General features: G+C 38.5%; 1 protein-coding gene across 3 annotated transcripts in view; it reads right to left on the bottom strand.

Annotated features, from left to right (window-relative positions):
• SEC22A (SEC22 homolog A, vesicle trafficking protein) overlaps positions 1-12,501 on the bottom strand; it is a 79,904-nt gene extending 67,403 nt beyond the window's left edge. Inside the window, exons 1-3 of one of the 3 annotated variants that reach the window (XM_086675236.1) lie at positions 12,405-12,501; positions 11,574-11,706; positions 6,484-6,684 (exon numbers count right to left, since the gene is read on the bottom strand). In XM_086675236.1, coding sequence (XP_086531362.1) covers positions 6,484-6,665 — 182 coding nt within the window. In that variant the 5' untranslated portion in view covers positions 6,666-6,684; positions 11,574-11,706; positions 12,405-12,501. Of the gene's footprint in view, positions 1-6,483; positions 6,685-11,573; positions 11,707-12,211; positions 12,343-12,404 lie in introns of those variants that run through there. The other 2 variants (XM_086675237.1, XM_025913141.2) reach the window with 2 other exon arrangements.
• Between the last annotated feature and the right edge of the window lie 2,069 nt (positions 12,502-14,570).

Below are 14,570 nucleotides of genomic sequence, written 5' to 3' on the forward strand. Positions count from 1 at the left end.
CAACTGGACCATGAGAAGAAATCACAAAACTAGATTATGCACCCCCTCAACCACCCACTAACCAACAAGGCAAACTGAAGTATTTTGACAAAATGAAGACTTAACTCTATGGCACTTTGAACACTGCCATACTCCCAAAACAACCATCCCTCATTTAGCAGCTAGTATCTTATGTGCAAGGCACTGTGCCAACATAAGCTCCACAGAATGGGCTACATCAGCTGAACTCAAGTATTCAGCCACTACAATGTGGTAAAGTTCATCATTTTCCTAATACAGGGTGGGGGCGGGAGAGGGGAGGAATTTAATTTTAAAATGTTACTCTCCCAATTTTTTTCTCTAACTCTATGGTTTTTCTCTACCTACTGCACTAGAATCCAGTGCAAGGTACCATCTGATTTAGCATATAATTACATACTTATTAGCTACTATGTTTTGGTTCTCAGTGGTATTTTGCAAAGAGCACCTCAATTTCTACACCAATTTGAAAACCACAATGCTAAGAGATGAGGAATCATTTATAAGCCAGACCAGATCAATTATCTCAGTGAGCTATCTAACTACACAGAAAGGATATAGAAATTTAAAAATAAATTTAAAATATGAAAAATATAAATGAGAAAGAAGTCAAGTAAGTTCTACAGGCAATGTATGAAGGGACTGATCATGAGAGAAATAAAATAATAACAGCAAGGAAGGGGATTCAAGAAAAAGGAGGCCATAGGCCGGGCTTCGAGAAGGCAGACAGGCAGCCTAATGTCAGTTTCAGGCTATGCTATGATGCTATAACTGCAAATCTCCAAATTTTATCTGGCAAGCTCATGGGTAGTTAGAAAAAGAGGTGTCACAAGAGAATTTTAAATACTCAGGTAATGTATAAACCCCCAATTTTATAGGGATTTTATAATTCAGTCTAAATGTACTGTCATATAGCATGAAAACCTCAATAAACTAGAAAACAACGAACAAGTCCTCTAATCAATGATAGAAAATACATAAAACCCAGGTTCTTGTCAAGAGCTAGAATTAAACTTATCTACTATTCAATCCTTTTATAAAACTTGGTTACAAAAATAATGTGCATATAGGCTTTTCTAGGTGTGGTTCTGAAGGCCATGTAATCTATTTATTCCTGTAGACATTTCAAAATTGTCAGATCAGGCCAGATTAGACCACTGCTGATTCATCTCACTCATAAACTCTCTCTCATAAAATTGCTTTTTGCATTATGTCATTTGCTTACATTGAGGAATATTATAAGAAAAATCATAAGCTCATTGTTATGGCTGCTGGAAGAATGCTATCCAAATGCTGTCCCTCTTTACATACATCAGGTCTCTGTAACATGAAGAGCAATGTTCTTATGCCCTGGACACTGTAGCCTGTAAATGATTCATCCTCCTCCTTTGTTTTGGCCATGAGGAAGCTCAGGGCAATATTTGCAGTCCTTTTCAACAAATGAATGGACTATGCAGTTTGCATCTCCAGAAGGAAATGTTACTTCAGTTTATTATTCTATCTTTATCTCTACCTTTATGTGATTCTCTTTCCTGTGCTCTTGAATTATTATATTTTTTTGTAAACTGCCTCACATCCTTTGTGGAATAAGATGAGGTACAAAGAAACAATACAAAATCTAGAACTCAAAACAGAATTGGAGGAGTGTTAAAATTTTACTACATGATACTATACTTTGAAGAGAATACAGAAAGAAAACCCATTTGCAAAAAAAAGCTGTTCTTTCAAGTCCAGGATATCTGCCAGAATTCATATGCATTCAAACAATCTTCTATAATTCTGACATGTGTCTACTATACTATATAATATCAACTGAAACTCAGAATAATGACCAAGGGTACTAAAAGAGCCTATTAAAAGAATATTAAAATGTTTCCAGTTTCTCTCCATAAAACAAAAGTAGGTTAGACATCATTTTAAATATATTTTAACCATCACCACCACCACCACATTTTCCAGTTAAACCCTTTGAAAACCCAATTTAATGATCTTACCATTATCCAGGTGATCTAAGTAATTATGGACATTCTGTAAGGGTCTATTCTGGGCATCTCAGAAACTCAGTGGGCATTTCTACCCTCACAGTTTCAACTTCTATGTGAATGATTCCCAAATCTCTACCCATCTCAACTGGACTGCCTAGTCACAACCTCATGTAAAATACCCAAGATAGTGCCTAGCCTAACCCTTTCCAAAGACCTCTTTGTGTCCAATTCCAAGGTTTAAGTCATCTTTGGTATTCCATCTCTTCATCTCTGGTATTCCATCTTATCAGGCTTGACCATTTCTTCTTTTGAAGTGTCTCTGTGGTTGGCATTTTTCTTTTCCATTTGCACTTACATCTTATTAGTTCAGGCCCCAATTATAAGTTAATCTCTTTCTCAGACTTTCCATTTCACTGCCTCAGCATTGTTTTTTACCAAGTCACTTCCCTCAAACCTGCAATAACAGCTTCTTTTAACCTATTACATCAAAGTGACATCCCTCAGTCTGAACTTTCAGGGAAATCCAGGATCTGGCCTCACACTAATTATCTGACATTTCCCATAACTATCCCTAAATCACCATTCACTACACCAGGTCAAATGGGTGAATGTACTCCCAGTGCTAAGTCATTCTTTACTCACTCTACCTTTCCTCTCTACACCTGAAACACCCGCTTCTCTGCCTTAACCAAATCTTATGAATTCTTCAGGACATGGCTCGTGTCTCATCTCAAAAATGAAGCCCTCTCCTAATTATATCCCTTGTGGACCCTGTCCTTATCTGATTTCTTTCTGTATGCAAAATCAGTGTCAAACTTCTGAAGAGTTAATTGTCCTCTCTTTCATGTGCATGCTCCCCAAGGGGTTCTTATCTATTACCATGGATTTAATTATACATAAGCTGACCCCCAAATCTAAATCTCCATACTTGTCCTTCTTCACTAAACGTCAGACTTACACATCCAGCTGCCTACCTGACGGTGCCTCCTGAATATCTACTGGGCATCTCAGACTTAACATGTCCAAACAGAACTCTTGATTTTTACCAAAAAACATACACTCTCCAATCTTACTCATTTCAGCCCCATTAGCCAAGTAATTATGGACATTCTCTATGCCAAAAATCTAGAAGCAACTCTTGATTATTCTCTTTTCCTCACATCCCACTATAATCCATTAGGAAGATTTGTTGGTGCTACTCCCAAAATACAGCCCCAATCCAACCATTTCTCATCATTATCACTGTCATTCAAGTTATAAGCCATCACCTCTAAATGAACTTCTTTAAGAGTTTCCTAAATGATCTCTCTGCTTCTACTCTTTCTCCTTTAGAGCACATTCTCCATACAGCAACCAGGATGATCTACTCAAAGCCAAAACCACATTATATAACTCTCCAGCTTAAAACTCTCCAGTGGCTTCCTATTACATTAGACTCAATCCAAACTCTTTATCACAGCCTAGAATGCTCTATGTAACCTGTCCCATTCCTACCTTTCTGACCTCAGCTTCTGCCACCACTGTATTAATTGTCCATACTGCTTCAGCATCTCTGGTTTTCTTTCCATCCCTTCATCAATATCAAAGGTCTTATGCACTAGCTGTTACTCTGCCTTGTTCTTTAACCACAGCATCCTTCACATGACCATCTTTTTTCTCATCTTTTAGGTCTCTGCTCAAATATTGCCTTTTCAGAGAAGCCCTAGACTACCATAAAGTCACTCTACCCCATCACCCAGTGTTACCATCTTTATATACAATAAATACAGATGACTGCTATCCTCTCTCACTAGGATGTAAACTTCTTAAGTTCTTTGAGGTAAAGTATCATGTACAATTTTTTGTATTTTCCATTACAGTTTGCCTGGCATGTAAGAACACCAATAAATAACCTAGTGACCAACTTATAAAACACCTTTGATCTACAAAACTATAAAAATTTCTAAAGCCAGATTTAAACACAGAGAAACTGCAAAAGGGGCAATGACATGACTACTGCTTTGTATAAGTTCAGAACCACGTGATTCTTGACTTGAACACACTTTCCTAATCACTCACTGATTTTTACTGCAACCACTTAAATTACATTCGGATGATCCTGTCAATCGATGCAGAAAAGGCCTTTGACAAAATCCAGCACCCTTTCTTAATAAATACCCTTGAGAAAGTCGGGATAGAAGGAACATACTTAAAGATCATAAAAGCCATTTATGAAAAGCCCACAGCTAACATCATCCTCAACGGGGAAAAACTGAGAGCTTTTTCCCTGAGATCAGGAACACGACAGGGATGCCCACTCTCACCGCTGTTGTTTAACATAGTGCTGGAAGTTCTAGCATCAGCAATCAGACAACAAAAGGAAATCAAAGGCATCAAAATTGGCAAAGATGAAGTCAAGCTTTCGCTTTTTGCAGATGACATGATATTATACATGGAAAATCCGATAGACTCCACCAAAAGTCTGCTAGAACTGATACATGAATTCAGCAAATTTGCAGGATACAAAATCAATGTACAGAAATCAGTTGCATTCTTATACACTAATAATGAAGCAACAGAAAGACAAATAAAGAAACTGATCCCATTCACAATTGCACCAAGAAGCATAAAATACCTAGGAATAAATCTAACCAAAGATTTAAAGGATCTGTATGCTGAAAACTATAGAAAGCTTATGAAGGTAATTGAAGAAGATTTAAAGAAATGGAAAGACATTCCCTGCTCATGGATTGGAAGAATAAATATTGTCAAAATGTCAATACTACCCAAAGCTATCTACACATTCAATGCAATCCCAATCAAAATTGCACCAGCATTCTTCTCAAAACTAGAACAAGCAATCCTAAAATTCATATGGAACCACAAAAAGCCCCGAATAGCCAAAGTAATTTTGAAGAAGAAGACCAAAGCAGGAGGCATCACAATCCCAGACTTTAGCCTCTACTACAAAGCTGTCATCATCAAGACAGCATGGTATTGGCACAAAAACAGACACATAGACCAATGGAATAGAATAGAAACCCCAGAACTAGACCCACAAACGTATGCCCAACTCATCTTTGACAAAGCAGGAAAGAACATCCAATGGAAAAAAGACAGTCTCTTTAACAAATGGTGCTGGGAGAACTGGACAGCAACATGCAGAAAGTTGAAACTAGACCACTTTCTCACACCATTCACAAAAATAAACTCAAAATGGATAAAGGACCTGAATGTGAGACAGGAAACCATCAAAACCTTAGAGGAGAAAGCAGGAAAAGACCTCTCTGACCTCAGCCGTAGCAATCTCTTACTCGACACATCCCCAAAGGCAAGGGAATTAAAAGCAAAAGTGAATTACTGGGACCTTATGAAGATAAAAAGCTTCTGCACAGCAAAGGAAACAACCAACAAAACTAAAAGGCAACCAACGGAATGGGAAAAGATATTTGCAAATGACATATCGGACAAAGGGCTAGTATCCAAAATCTATAAAGAGCTCACCAAACTCCACACCCGAAAAGCAAATAACCCAGTGAAGAAATGGGCAGAAAACATGAATAGACACTTCTCTAAAGAAGACATCCGGATGGCCAACAGGCACATGAAAAGATGTTCAGCGTCGCTCCTTATCAGGGAAATACAAATCAAAACCACACTCAGATATCACCTCACGCCAGTCAGAGTGGCCAAAATGAACAAATCAGGAGACTATAGATGCTGGAGAGGATGTGGAGCAATGGGAACCCTCTTGCACTGTTGGTGGGAATGCAAATTGGTGCAGCCGCTCTGGAAAGCAGTGTGGAGGTTCCTCAGAAAATTAAAAATAGACCTACCCTATGACCCAGCAATAGCACTGCTAGGAATTTATCCAAGGGACACAGGAGTACTGATGCATAGGGGCACTTGTACCCCAATGTTCATAGCAGCACTCTCAACAATAGCCAAATTATGGAAAGAGCCTAAATGTCCATCAACTGATGAATGGATAAAGAAATTGTGGTTTATATACACAATGGAATACTACGTGGCAATGAGAAAAAATGAAATATGGCCTTTTGTAGCAACGTGGATGGAACTGGAGAGTGTGATGCTAAGTGAAATAAGCCATACAGAGAAAGACAGATACCATATGGTTTCACTCTTATGTGGATCCTGAGAAACTTAACAGGAACCCATGGGGGAGGGGAAGGAAAAAAAAAAAAAAAAGAGGTTAGAGTGGGAGAGAGCCAAAGCATAAGAGACTGTTGAGAACTGAACTGAGAACAAACTAAGGGTTGATGGGGGGTGGGAGAGAGGAGAGGGTGGGTGATGGGTATTGAGGAGGGCACCTTTTGGGATGAGCACTGGGTGTTGTATGGAAACCAATTTGACAATAAATTTCATGTATAAATTAAAAATAAATAAATAAATAAATAAATAAATAAATAAATAAATAAATAAAAAATAAATTACATTCGGATGGCAACCACTCGGTAAAGAGAGCAAACTGAAGTCTTACTTAATGTTATAATGTCCAGTTTTCAGTGTACATCTATCAGGAAGCTGAGCCAGTTTCTTCGAGAGCATTTTAAAATACTTCCTGCACTCCTGCACGCCTGTGCCTTGTTCATAATCAGTAGAAGCAGAAAGTGGCAGCCCATCCCTGACACGAATGACTGATGCGGATAAAATCATAGACATTTCAACCAGCAGAGAAGACCTGAAACAAAATGAACAATTTGGGTTAGATAAAAAAACTATTCGCCTCACTAATAATCAAAGATATACTAATTAAAACAATGACATACTACACTTTCCTTAATAAATTAGCTTTTAAAAAATAATACTTGCTTCTTTCCGGTATTCTCATAAGTATCTACAGAGGTAAATATTGAAATATTTACTCAAACTAATTTGGTGGTATTCAACAGAATTTAAAAATATTTATGCCCTTTGACCACAATATATAACCCTATCCTAACGGAAGTAATCAGATTCAGACAACATTTTAAACAGAAAGACATTCTTTCATAGAAATTGCCAAAAACAATCTAAACATCCAACAATAAAAGAAATGGTTAATTACAGTACATCCCTATGATGGAATATAAAGCACAATAGTTATGTTTGTGAAAAACAGTTTAATAATGTGGTAAAATCCTTATATTAGGAAAAAAGCAGGATAAAAACTGCAAATGTTGTTTTCCATAAAGACAAAAAGAAGGGAGAGATAAATGGGGAAATAGATATTAGAAGGAAACATGCCAAAATTATAATAATGCTTATCTCCAGAAAACAGGATTATGTGTGATTGTTATTTTATAATTTCCTAAATTTTCATAATATCCCACAATGGCCATATATTACCTTTATAATAAGAAAAAAATTATTCATAGTAAATCTTAAAGCTAAAGGAATAGTGGTTTTAATACTGCTCTCAATCTCTTTATACCAGAAAATCATAATGGTCTCTTTTATTATATTCTGATCATGCTTCATAAAAATAGATAAAAGGACTTCACAGGCCAGGTCTGAAAGAAATCAGGTAAATGGAAACTTAGATTTAAGATATATAATACTGCTCAAATTTTAGCTTGTATAAAAACTATTGGAAGTTTGGTCAGAAAGGCAGATTTCTGAACCTCCTCCCACCCCCAAATTCTGATCCATTGACTATGGGGTGGAGCTTGAGAATCTTCCATTTTTAACAAATTCCCGAGTAAATGCTATGTTTAGTTTCTACAGATCATACTTTCAAAAACACTAAATTAAAACATGTTCACAGTCTGAAATTAAGTGATAACTCTTTCCTGACAGGCCTTCAGAGCATAATGCTACTAAATACTGCTTTGCTAGCAGTAGGGGCAACAGTGAACACTGAAAAATTTGCTAACAATTTCATAGCTTTTTTCAAGATATTGTATCTCAGGGACTAAACTAACCCTTACCTGCCCTGTTCAGATAGGTCAAGACTATCTCATTCCAAAAATGAAAAACTGAGTTAGTTAGAATACTTTAAAATGCCGCAGAAAACCAAGTGGTACCGAATCTGGAAATTAGTACTACAGCTCCTAGCTTTTGTTGCTATGTAAAGTCAAAATGTGACTATCCATTCATGATGGTAATTGACTAGAAACACTAACCCAAATAACAAAGTTAATGCATCATCTTTTCATGGGGAAATGAGAGGAATAGATAGGTATTAACATGTCCTTACTCTTTAATATTTTTCTCCTCCATTCGTTTAAAATGAAAAAAAAAAAAAACCAACAGAAATTAAATTAGCCTTTACCATAATAGGATCTTCCAACAAAAGTTCCAACATGACATATTCAAATTATTTTTTTCTATTCAATCAGTTTCTTTCCTTTTCTAAAAGCAGTAGCAAGAGAAAGCTGGGTTCCCTCAAAGGATGATATCTAAACTAAAACCCCTATTAAAAACTGTTACTATGTTTTGCTTAATTATTAAACCATAATTATTATATTTAGCCTAAGAATAAGAAAGTAGGAAAATGTCTTACTTCATACCTTTAGGCATGTATTATTTAAACATAAAATGTTTTCTTCCCAAAGTTTACTGCAACACAATAAGTACTCGGGGAATCAACATGAGAGCAGGGTTGTGACTTCTAGTTTTCCAAACACCCATATTCTTAGTATTTAAAAATAGACTGTATTATTTTATGCCTGATCTGTCTAGGATCTCAACAGAAATATTAAGAATAATCTTTATTACAGAGTGGCAATTTTCATGTAATTGTCAGTTACTCTTTTATGAATTAAAAACAGAAAGATATGATTCATATTTCCTAAAATATATACTGAGAAACAAACACCAACCTGCAAATTCCATTCACTTAACAAACATTTATTGAGTACATACCAAATGCCAGGGACTATGCCAAAGGCTATTCCTACCCCCAAGAATCATCAATAGATGAAAAGAGCAAACACAACACAACCTGTGTTGACCACCACTTAGCTAATTAGAAAACCATTGTTAGACAAACCTGCATTTCAGATACTCCTAATATATTTGGGCTTGTAACCAAAAGCACAACACAGCACTGATAGTCCCTGTCAAAATTCTTAAAAGGTTGTCAGAAAATTGCTTCTATTAGTAGATAAGATTCTTCTGAAGAGAAAAAGTTAAATCTCTTCCTCCCAGAGTCATTTGACCTAACATCCAAACCAGTGAACTAACAAAAGAAACTAGTATGACTGTCCAATGAATAATGTCAGGCTTAACTAATTTGTAGATGGACTTCAATCACTTTAGGATAAGCAATCTCTCCTCTATCAACTAATACCTCCCTTCTCTTTCTATCTTGGATTCTTAATGCAGTTCCTTAAAAAAAAAAAAAAAACACTCCAATCTCATCTGGATTATGATAGTAGAAAAAGGTATCCACCCACATGAAGACCAAGCTAAGGTTAGAGTACCTTTAGAGTCTAGGCACAGTGGTGGTCGGGAAACCAAGGAAGCGTTGGGAGGAACCAAGGAAATCAAGAGGTTAACATTTGCATGGGGAGATTCAGGGCAATAGTAGTTTTATCAGGGCCATAGGTATATTTTTAGCATGATCCATTTTCCCTCACCTTTAACCCTGAAAAAAATCTGTCTTTAGATAGCAGAAAACTCATAGGGATTTGGGTACTGACCTGCATATCCTTTCCTCAAGAGCAACTGCTAAAGGAAAAAGCCCAAATTAGAATCTAGGTAGGTCTGGGAAAACATTTACCTAGAGGCTGATCTCTTCTTCACAACCTTGTGGGGTAATGACTGTGGGCCACCAGGAAGGCAATTTCTCAAAAAGTAATTAACAAAATCCAATACAGAAGTATATTTTATATCTACTTTCAACAAGATGCTTTCGTAATAGGTAAAAACATTTCATATTGCGTTAACCACTCATATTTTAAGTTCATTATTTCCCAAACTTAATTATCCAACTATCCTTTTCAGAATTCTTATATCTACATCGCACTTGTACTATTATTTACTTAAAGCAGCCTTTCAACTACTTATTTTTTTGCCCTATCCTTAGCAATAATATCTGTGAAATCAGTTTTGAGGTGTTACATTTTTCTAATTTAGAGAATTTTTTTTGTTTCATCCAAATGTGTGTGTTTAATTTTTTGGAAAATTATTTAATGTTCATCTGCTTATACTCAAATTATCTTGCATGGGAAACACTCCCTTGGTACATATTTCATTGAAAATGCTGGCTGAGATCTGTGGAAATGGGGGCAGGGGTTTGGGGGGGAGAAAGCTATACTAATTATGGCCCACAGGGTGGGAGCAAGATTGAGTGAAAAGGGAAGGACTCAACAGCCATAGGTTAACAGAAAGACACTTGAAAGACAGAGCTTAAAAGAGGAAAAGGGGAAAGAGTGTCAAGCACAATCAGAATTTATTTTATGGCTTTGCCTATGCCCCCACCTTACCAGAAGCCTTCAATACTATTATAGGTGCTTGTACTACAAAGTATGTATAAGACCTCAGGCTCCAGAGTAGATACCCATATCTAGGAACAGGGCCCTCAATACATGCACAAATTGTGAGTCCCCAACAGTGAGGTAGGTATAATCTCCATTTACAGATGAGGAAACTGAAGGTCCCTTTCTCAATGTCACTACGAATATACAGCAGAACTGGTGCTTAAACTTAAGTATCTTGTATCTCTGTATCACTGTGCTACATCAGTCTCCTTAAACCAGCAAGGAGCAAGAAGCCAGTGATACAGAAGCTTTCTAGCTCCTCTTTGAAATAATAAAAGACCACTTTACATTTTCTATAAGAGGAAGTATAACAGTTAACAGGATGGAGTCTGGAACAAGTGCCTGGGTTCAAAAACTGGCTCCACCATGTGCTAACTGTAAACTTGGGCAAGCTTTGCCTTTCTGTATTCAATTTGCTCACCTATACATTGTGGTCACTAATAGCACGTATCTCCTAGGATTATTTTAAAGACACTAATAGTATCTACCTTACAGAGCTACATAAAGAACCTGAAACATCACCTTGAAGACTGAAAGTGCAATATTGTTTATTATTATTAATTTACTGACTGCCCTCTAATTATCAGGCACTTTATATACTACCTGATTTAAGCCTTCCAATAACCTATGAGATAGGTACTATCAGTTCCATTTTTCCTTTGAGGATATTCAAGCTCAGAAAAGTTAAGAAATTTATTCAATTCTTAAATTCGCAAGTGACAGATTTAGATCCAGGCCTAACTCTAACCACTCTATGAGATACTGCCTCACAACGTTTTCAAGTTTCTTACTCAGGTATTTGGAAAGTCACAGGCACCCCTTTGAAAAGACCTAGGCTTCTTTTAAACATCGATATAAAACATAGATTTTAAAAAAATCAATTCATACACACACACACACACACACACAAAGGTACTCAATTGGTTATCATGGTTCTCAACATAAGAAATGTCCAGATATCCCATTAATTTAGGGCATGGTCACACATATCAAATACTGAAATACAACCTTCAATAATGGAAAGTGTTGGTACTGTTTCAAGTACTAATTCCTTATAATCTCAGCACGTGAGCAAATTCAGAATTTAGAAAAGTGATTGTTCCACCTGTTAGATGGGATTACAACATCTTGCGTCTGGTGGCTGACACTTTAGCCCTGGACTTTGCCTTGGCTGTATAGGCATAGGAGGGACTGGTTCTCAAGCTCTCCAACTGCCCCCAAGAGGTTGATCCAGGAAACTGAGGAGAAAAGTCCAAAGTTGTTTTCGCTGGCAGAGAGATTCAAGCCAGCTGGGGCTCGGCCTCCTATTTTGGAGCCCTCTTCCATCTGTGGAGCCAATTGCTCAGGTCTCCTATAAGCCACATTGCACCCAAAGTGCCACTAACGGGCCTTAAGAGCCTTCTTTGGCCAACGAGGTCAAATCTCTGGGCTCAATGCTCATTAAAACCCCACTGAACGCAAAATAAGCCACTAGTTCAAATCCCACCCTGCTCTTAAAAAATAGAAAATGCCACATCAAGCTCTCTGTTCCACCTAAGTAGCCTAGGTAGATGGCCGTGTTTCTAGCAACTGGACGCCAGGGAATGCCCCCCACTGCTGGCAGCCCACAGCGACTGTCCCTCCCCCCGGGTCCCCTGCCTGAGCAGTCCCATACCCAAGACAGGTCAGCCAAGGGGCAACTGCCACTCGTGCGACCCCACAGCCCCCGTTAAACTGAAGGGGAAGAAGTCCCCGCAATCCCACCCCTCCAATGCTCCGCGGCTCCAACCACCCGGCTCCCGCCCCCCAAGGCACGCGCTGGGTTCCTGCTCGGGAGGTCTGTAGTCGCGAGGGCGAGGATCACAGCCGTGGCGGGAGGGAGGGAGAGCGAAGGGACCCAATCTTGAGCGACCCTAAGAGGGTTGAGGAACGAGAACTGGGAGGGGCCAGGTCGTACCTGCCGAGCCGAGACCCGCCGCTCCAAGTGACGCGCCCGCAGTGCATTATGGGGCCAGGGAGTGGCCTTTCCTCGGGGCAGCCCCACGTCCAACGTGGCTGGCGCCTGGCGGGATCAAGCCCCGCCCCCTCCCTTCGGCCCGCCCAGGCCAATCAGGGTCTGTGGGAAGACACATTGGCCCGCCCCCTCCCCAGGCCCGAGGTTGTCCCGCCCCGTTCCAGGAAAGATTGGCAGCGTTTCACGCACCTGCGCCAAGACGTTGCAAAGTCCTCTGGTGACAGCTAATGTTGTCCTTCACAAATGAAGCTAATCTCTCCTGCTGGTCACCGGTATCTGGAGTCAGTTCGTCTCTCACGCGGCCACACAGCAAACATTATCCAAGGAGCGGGGGGAAAAGCCCTCTCTGAGTGAGCAAGAAAAGGACTTGTCCCATCTATCACCACACAAGCAGGCACCTAACCTTGGCAAAGAAATGCCAGATGCAGACCCTACAGGCCCTTTCACCCTTTGCCTGGACATGCATTATTAAATAAACACTTGATGACTGTACCACGTGCCAAGCCCGGTGTTGGGCATTGGGTTGCAGGAAAGAACATAACTGAATGGAATCTAAAGTGTAACAGGAGCAAGAGATGTTAAAGCATAAATCATTACATAATTATAAATTGTGATCAGTACTATGAAGAAAAACTAGTGGGTGTGATGATGAATTAATTTTGGACTATCAGGGAAGATATTTTTAAAGAAGTGTCTTTTAAGTTCCAGGTATATGAAACAACCTTAAAGGATGTTTCAGGCCAAAAGAACATTAAGTGTTAGGTGGTTGGGGCATGAAAGAAATTGGTGCGTTCTAAGAACTGAAAGGAAGTCAATGTGGTTGAAACGAAGGGAGCAAGCTTGGGCTGAGATGAGACAGAGGCCAGACCATGCAAGCTCTTATTGGCCACATAATAGATTTTAGACTGTATTTTGGAATGTATCCTAAGGTTAATGGGCAGCTAATATAAAATGTTAAGTAGAATCTGATTTACATATTTAAAAGCTCACTCAGGCTATTTGTGGGGAATAGTTTGGAGGAGGGCAGGAGGTGTTGCTGAAAGGCCAGTTTAGGGGCAGTTACATTAGTCAAGGCTAGAGATGATGGTGGCTTAACCTAGGGTAATGGCAGTAGAGACAGTGAGAGTTAGATAATTTCAGGACATGTATAAATGAGAGGTGGAATCTAAGGACTTGATAATGGATTGATTTTCTGGGAAGAGTAAAAAAAGGGGAGCATTAAGAATGACTCCTTAAGTAACTAGATGGATTAAGAAGGCTTTTACTGATTCAGGGAACATAGAGGAGCAAATGGCTTTGGATACAAGTTTGAGATGCTTATAAATGAGGTGTCAAACAGATTCAGATGTTTAAGTCTGGAGGTCAGAAGAAATGGCTAGACTAATTATATAAGTTTGGTGGTTGTTGGAATGGGTTAACCCAGTAATTCCACTTATAGGTATATATGCAATAGAAATGTATTCATATGTTAACCAAAAGACATATATAAGAATGTTAACAGGATGAGCAAATTTTAGAATATTCATATAGTGGAATAGCACACAGGAAAGAGAATGAACCTTTTACAACTACACACAAAACATGGATGAATTTCACAGTCATAAAATTGAACAAAAGAAGCCCGACACAAAAATTGTTTTTTATATTATTCTACTTGTATAATATTCAGAAACAGACAAAAATAATATATGGTAATAGAAGTTGGGATATTGGTTATCTTTAAGTGGTATTAAATTTAAAAAGGGCCACTAAGGGGGCTCCTGGAGTTCTAATACTGTTGTTCTTGATCTGGGTGTTAATTACACCAGTAAGTCCAATTAATGAAAATTCATCAAGCTATACACTTAAGATTTATGCAATTTTTCAGTATGTATTATATATATATATATGTGTGTGTGTATGTATTTTTTTTTTTTTGAGAGAGAGAGAGTGTGTGTGTGTGTGTGTGTAAGCAGGGGAGGTGCAAAAACAGGGGGAGAGAGAGAATCCCCCAAGCAGGCTCCATGCTATCAGCACTGAGCCCAATGTGGGGCTCAAACTCAAGAACCATGAGATCATGACCTGAGCTGAAATCAAGAGTCAGATGCTTAACTGACTGAGACACCCAGG

Source organism: Puma concolor, chromosome C2, assembly GCF_028749965.1.
Source record: "Puma concolor isolate L17-30 chromosome C2, mPumCon1.1.hap2, whole genome shotgun sequence".
In the NCBI taxonomy this organism is placed as follows: domain Eukaryota; kingdom Metazoa; phylum Chordata; class Mammalia; order Carnivora; family Felidae; genus Puma; species Puma concolor.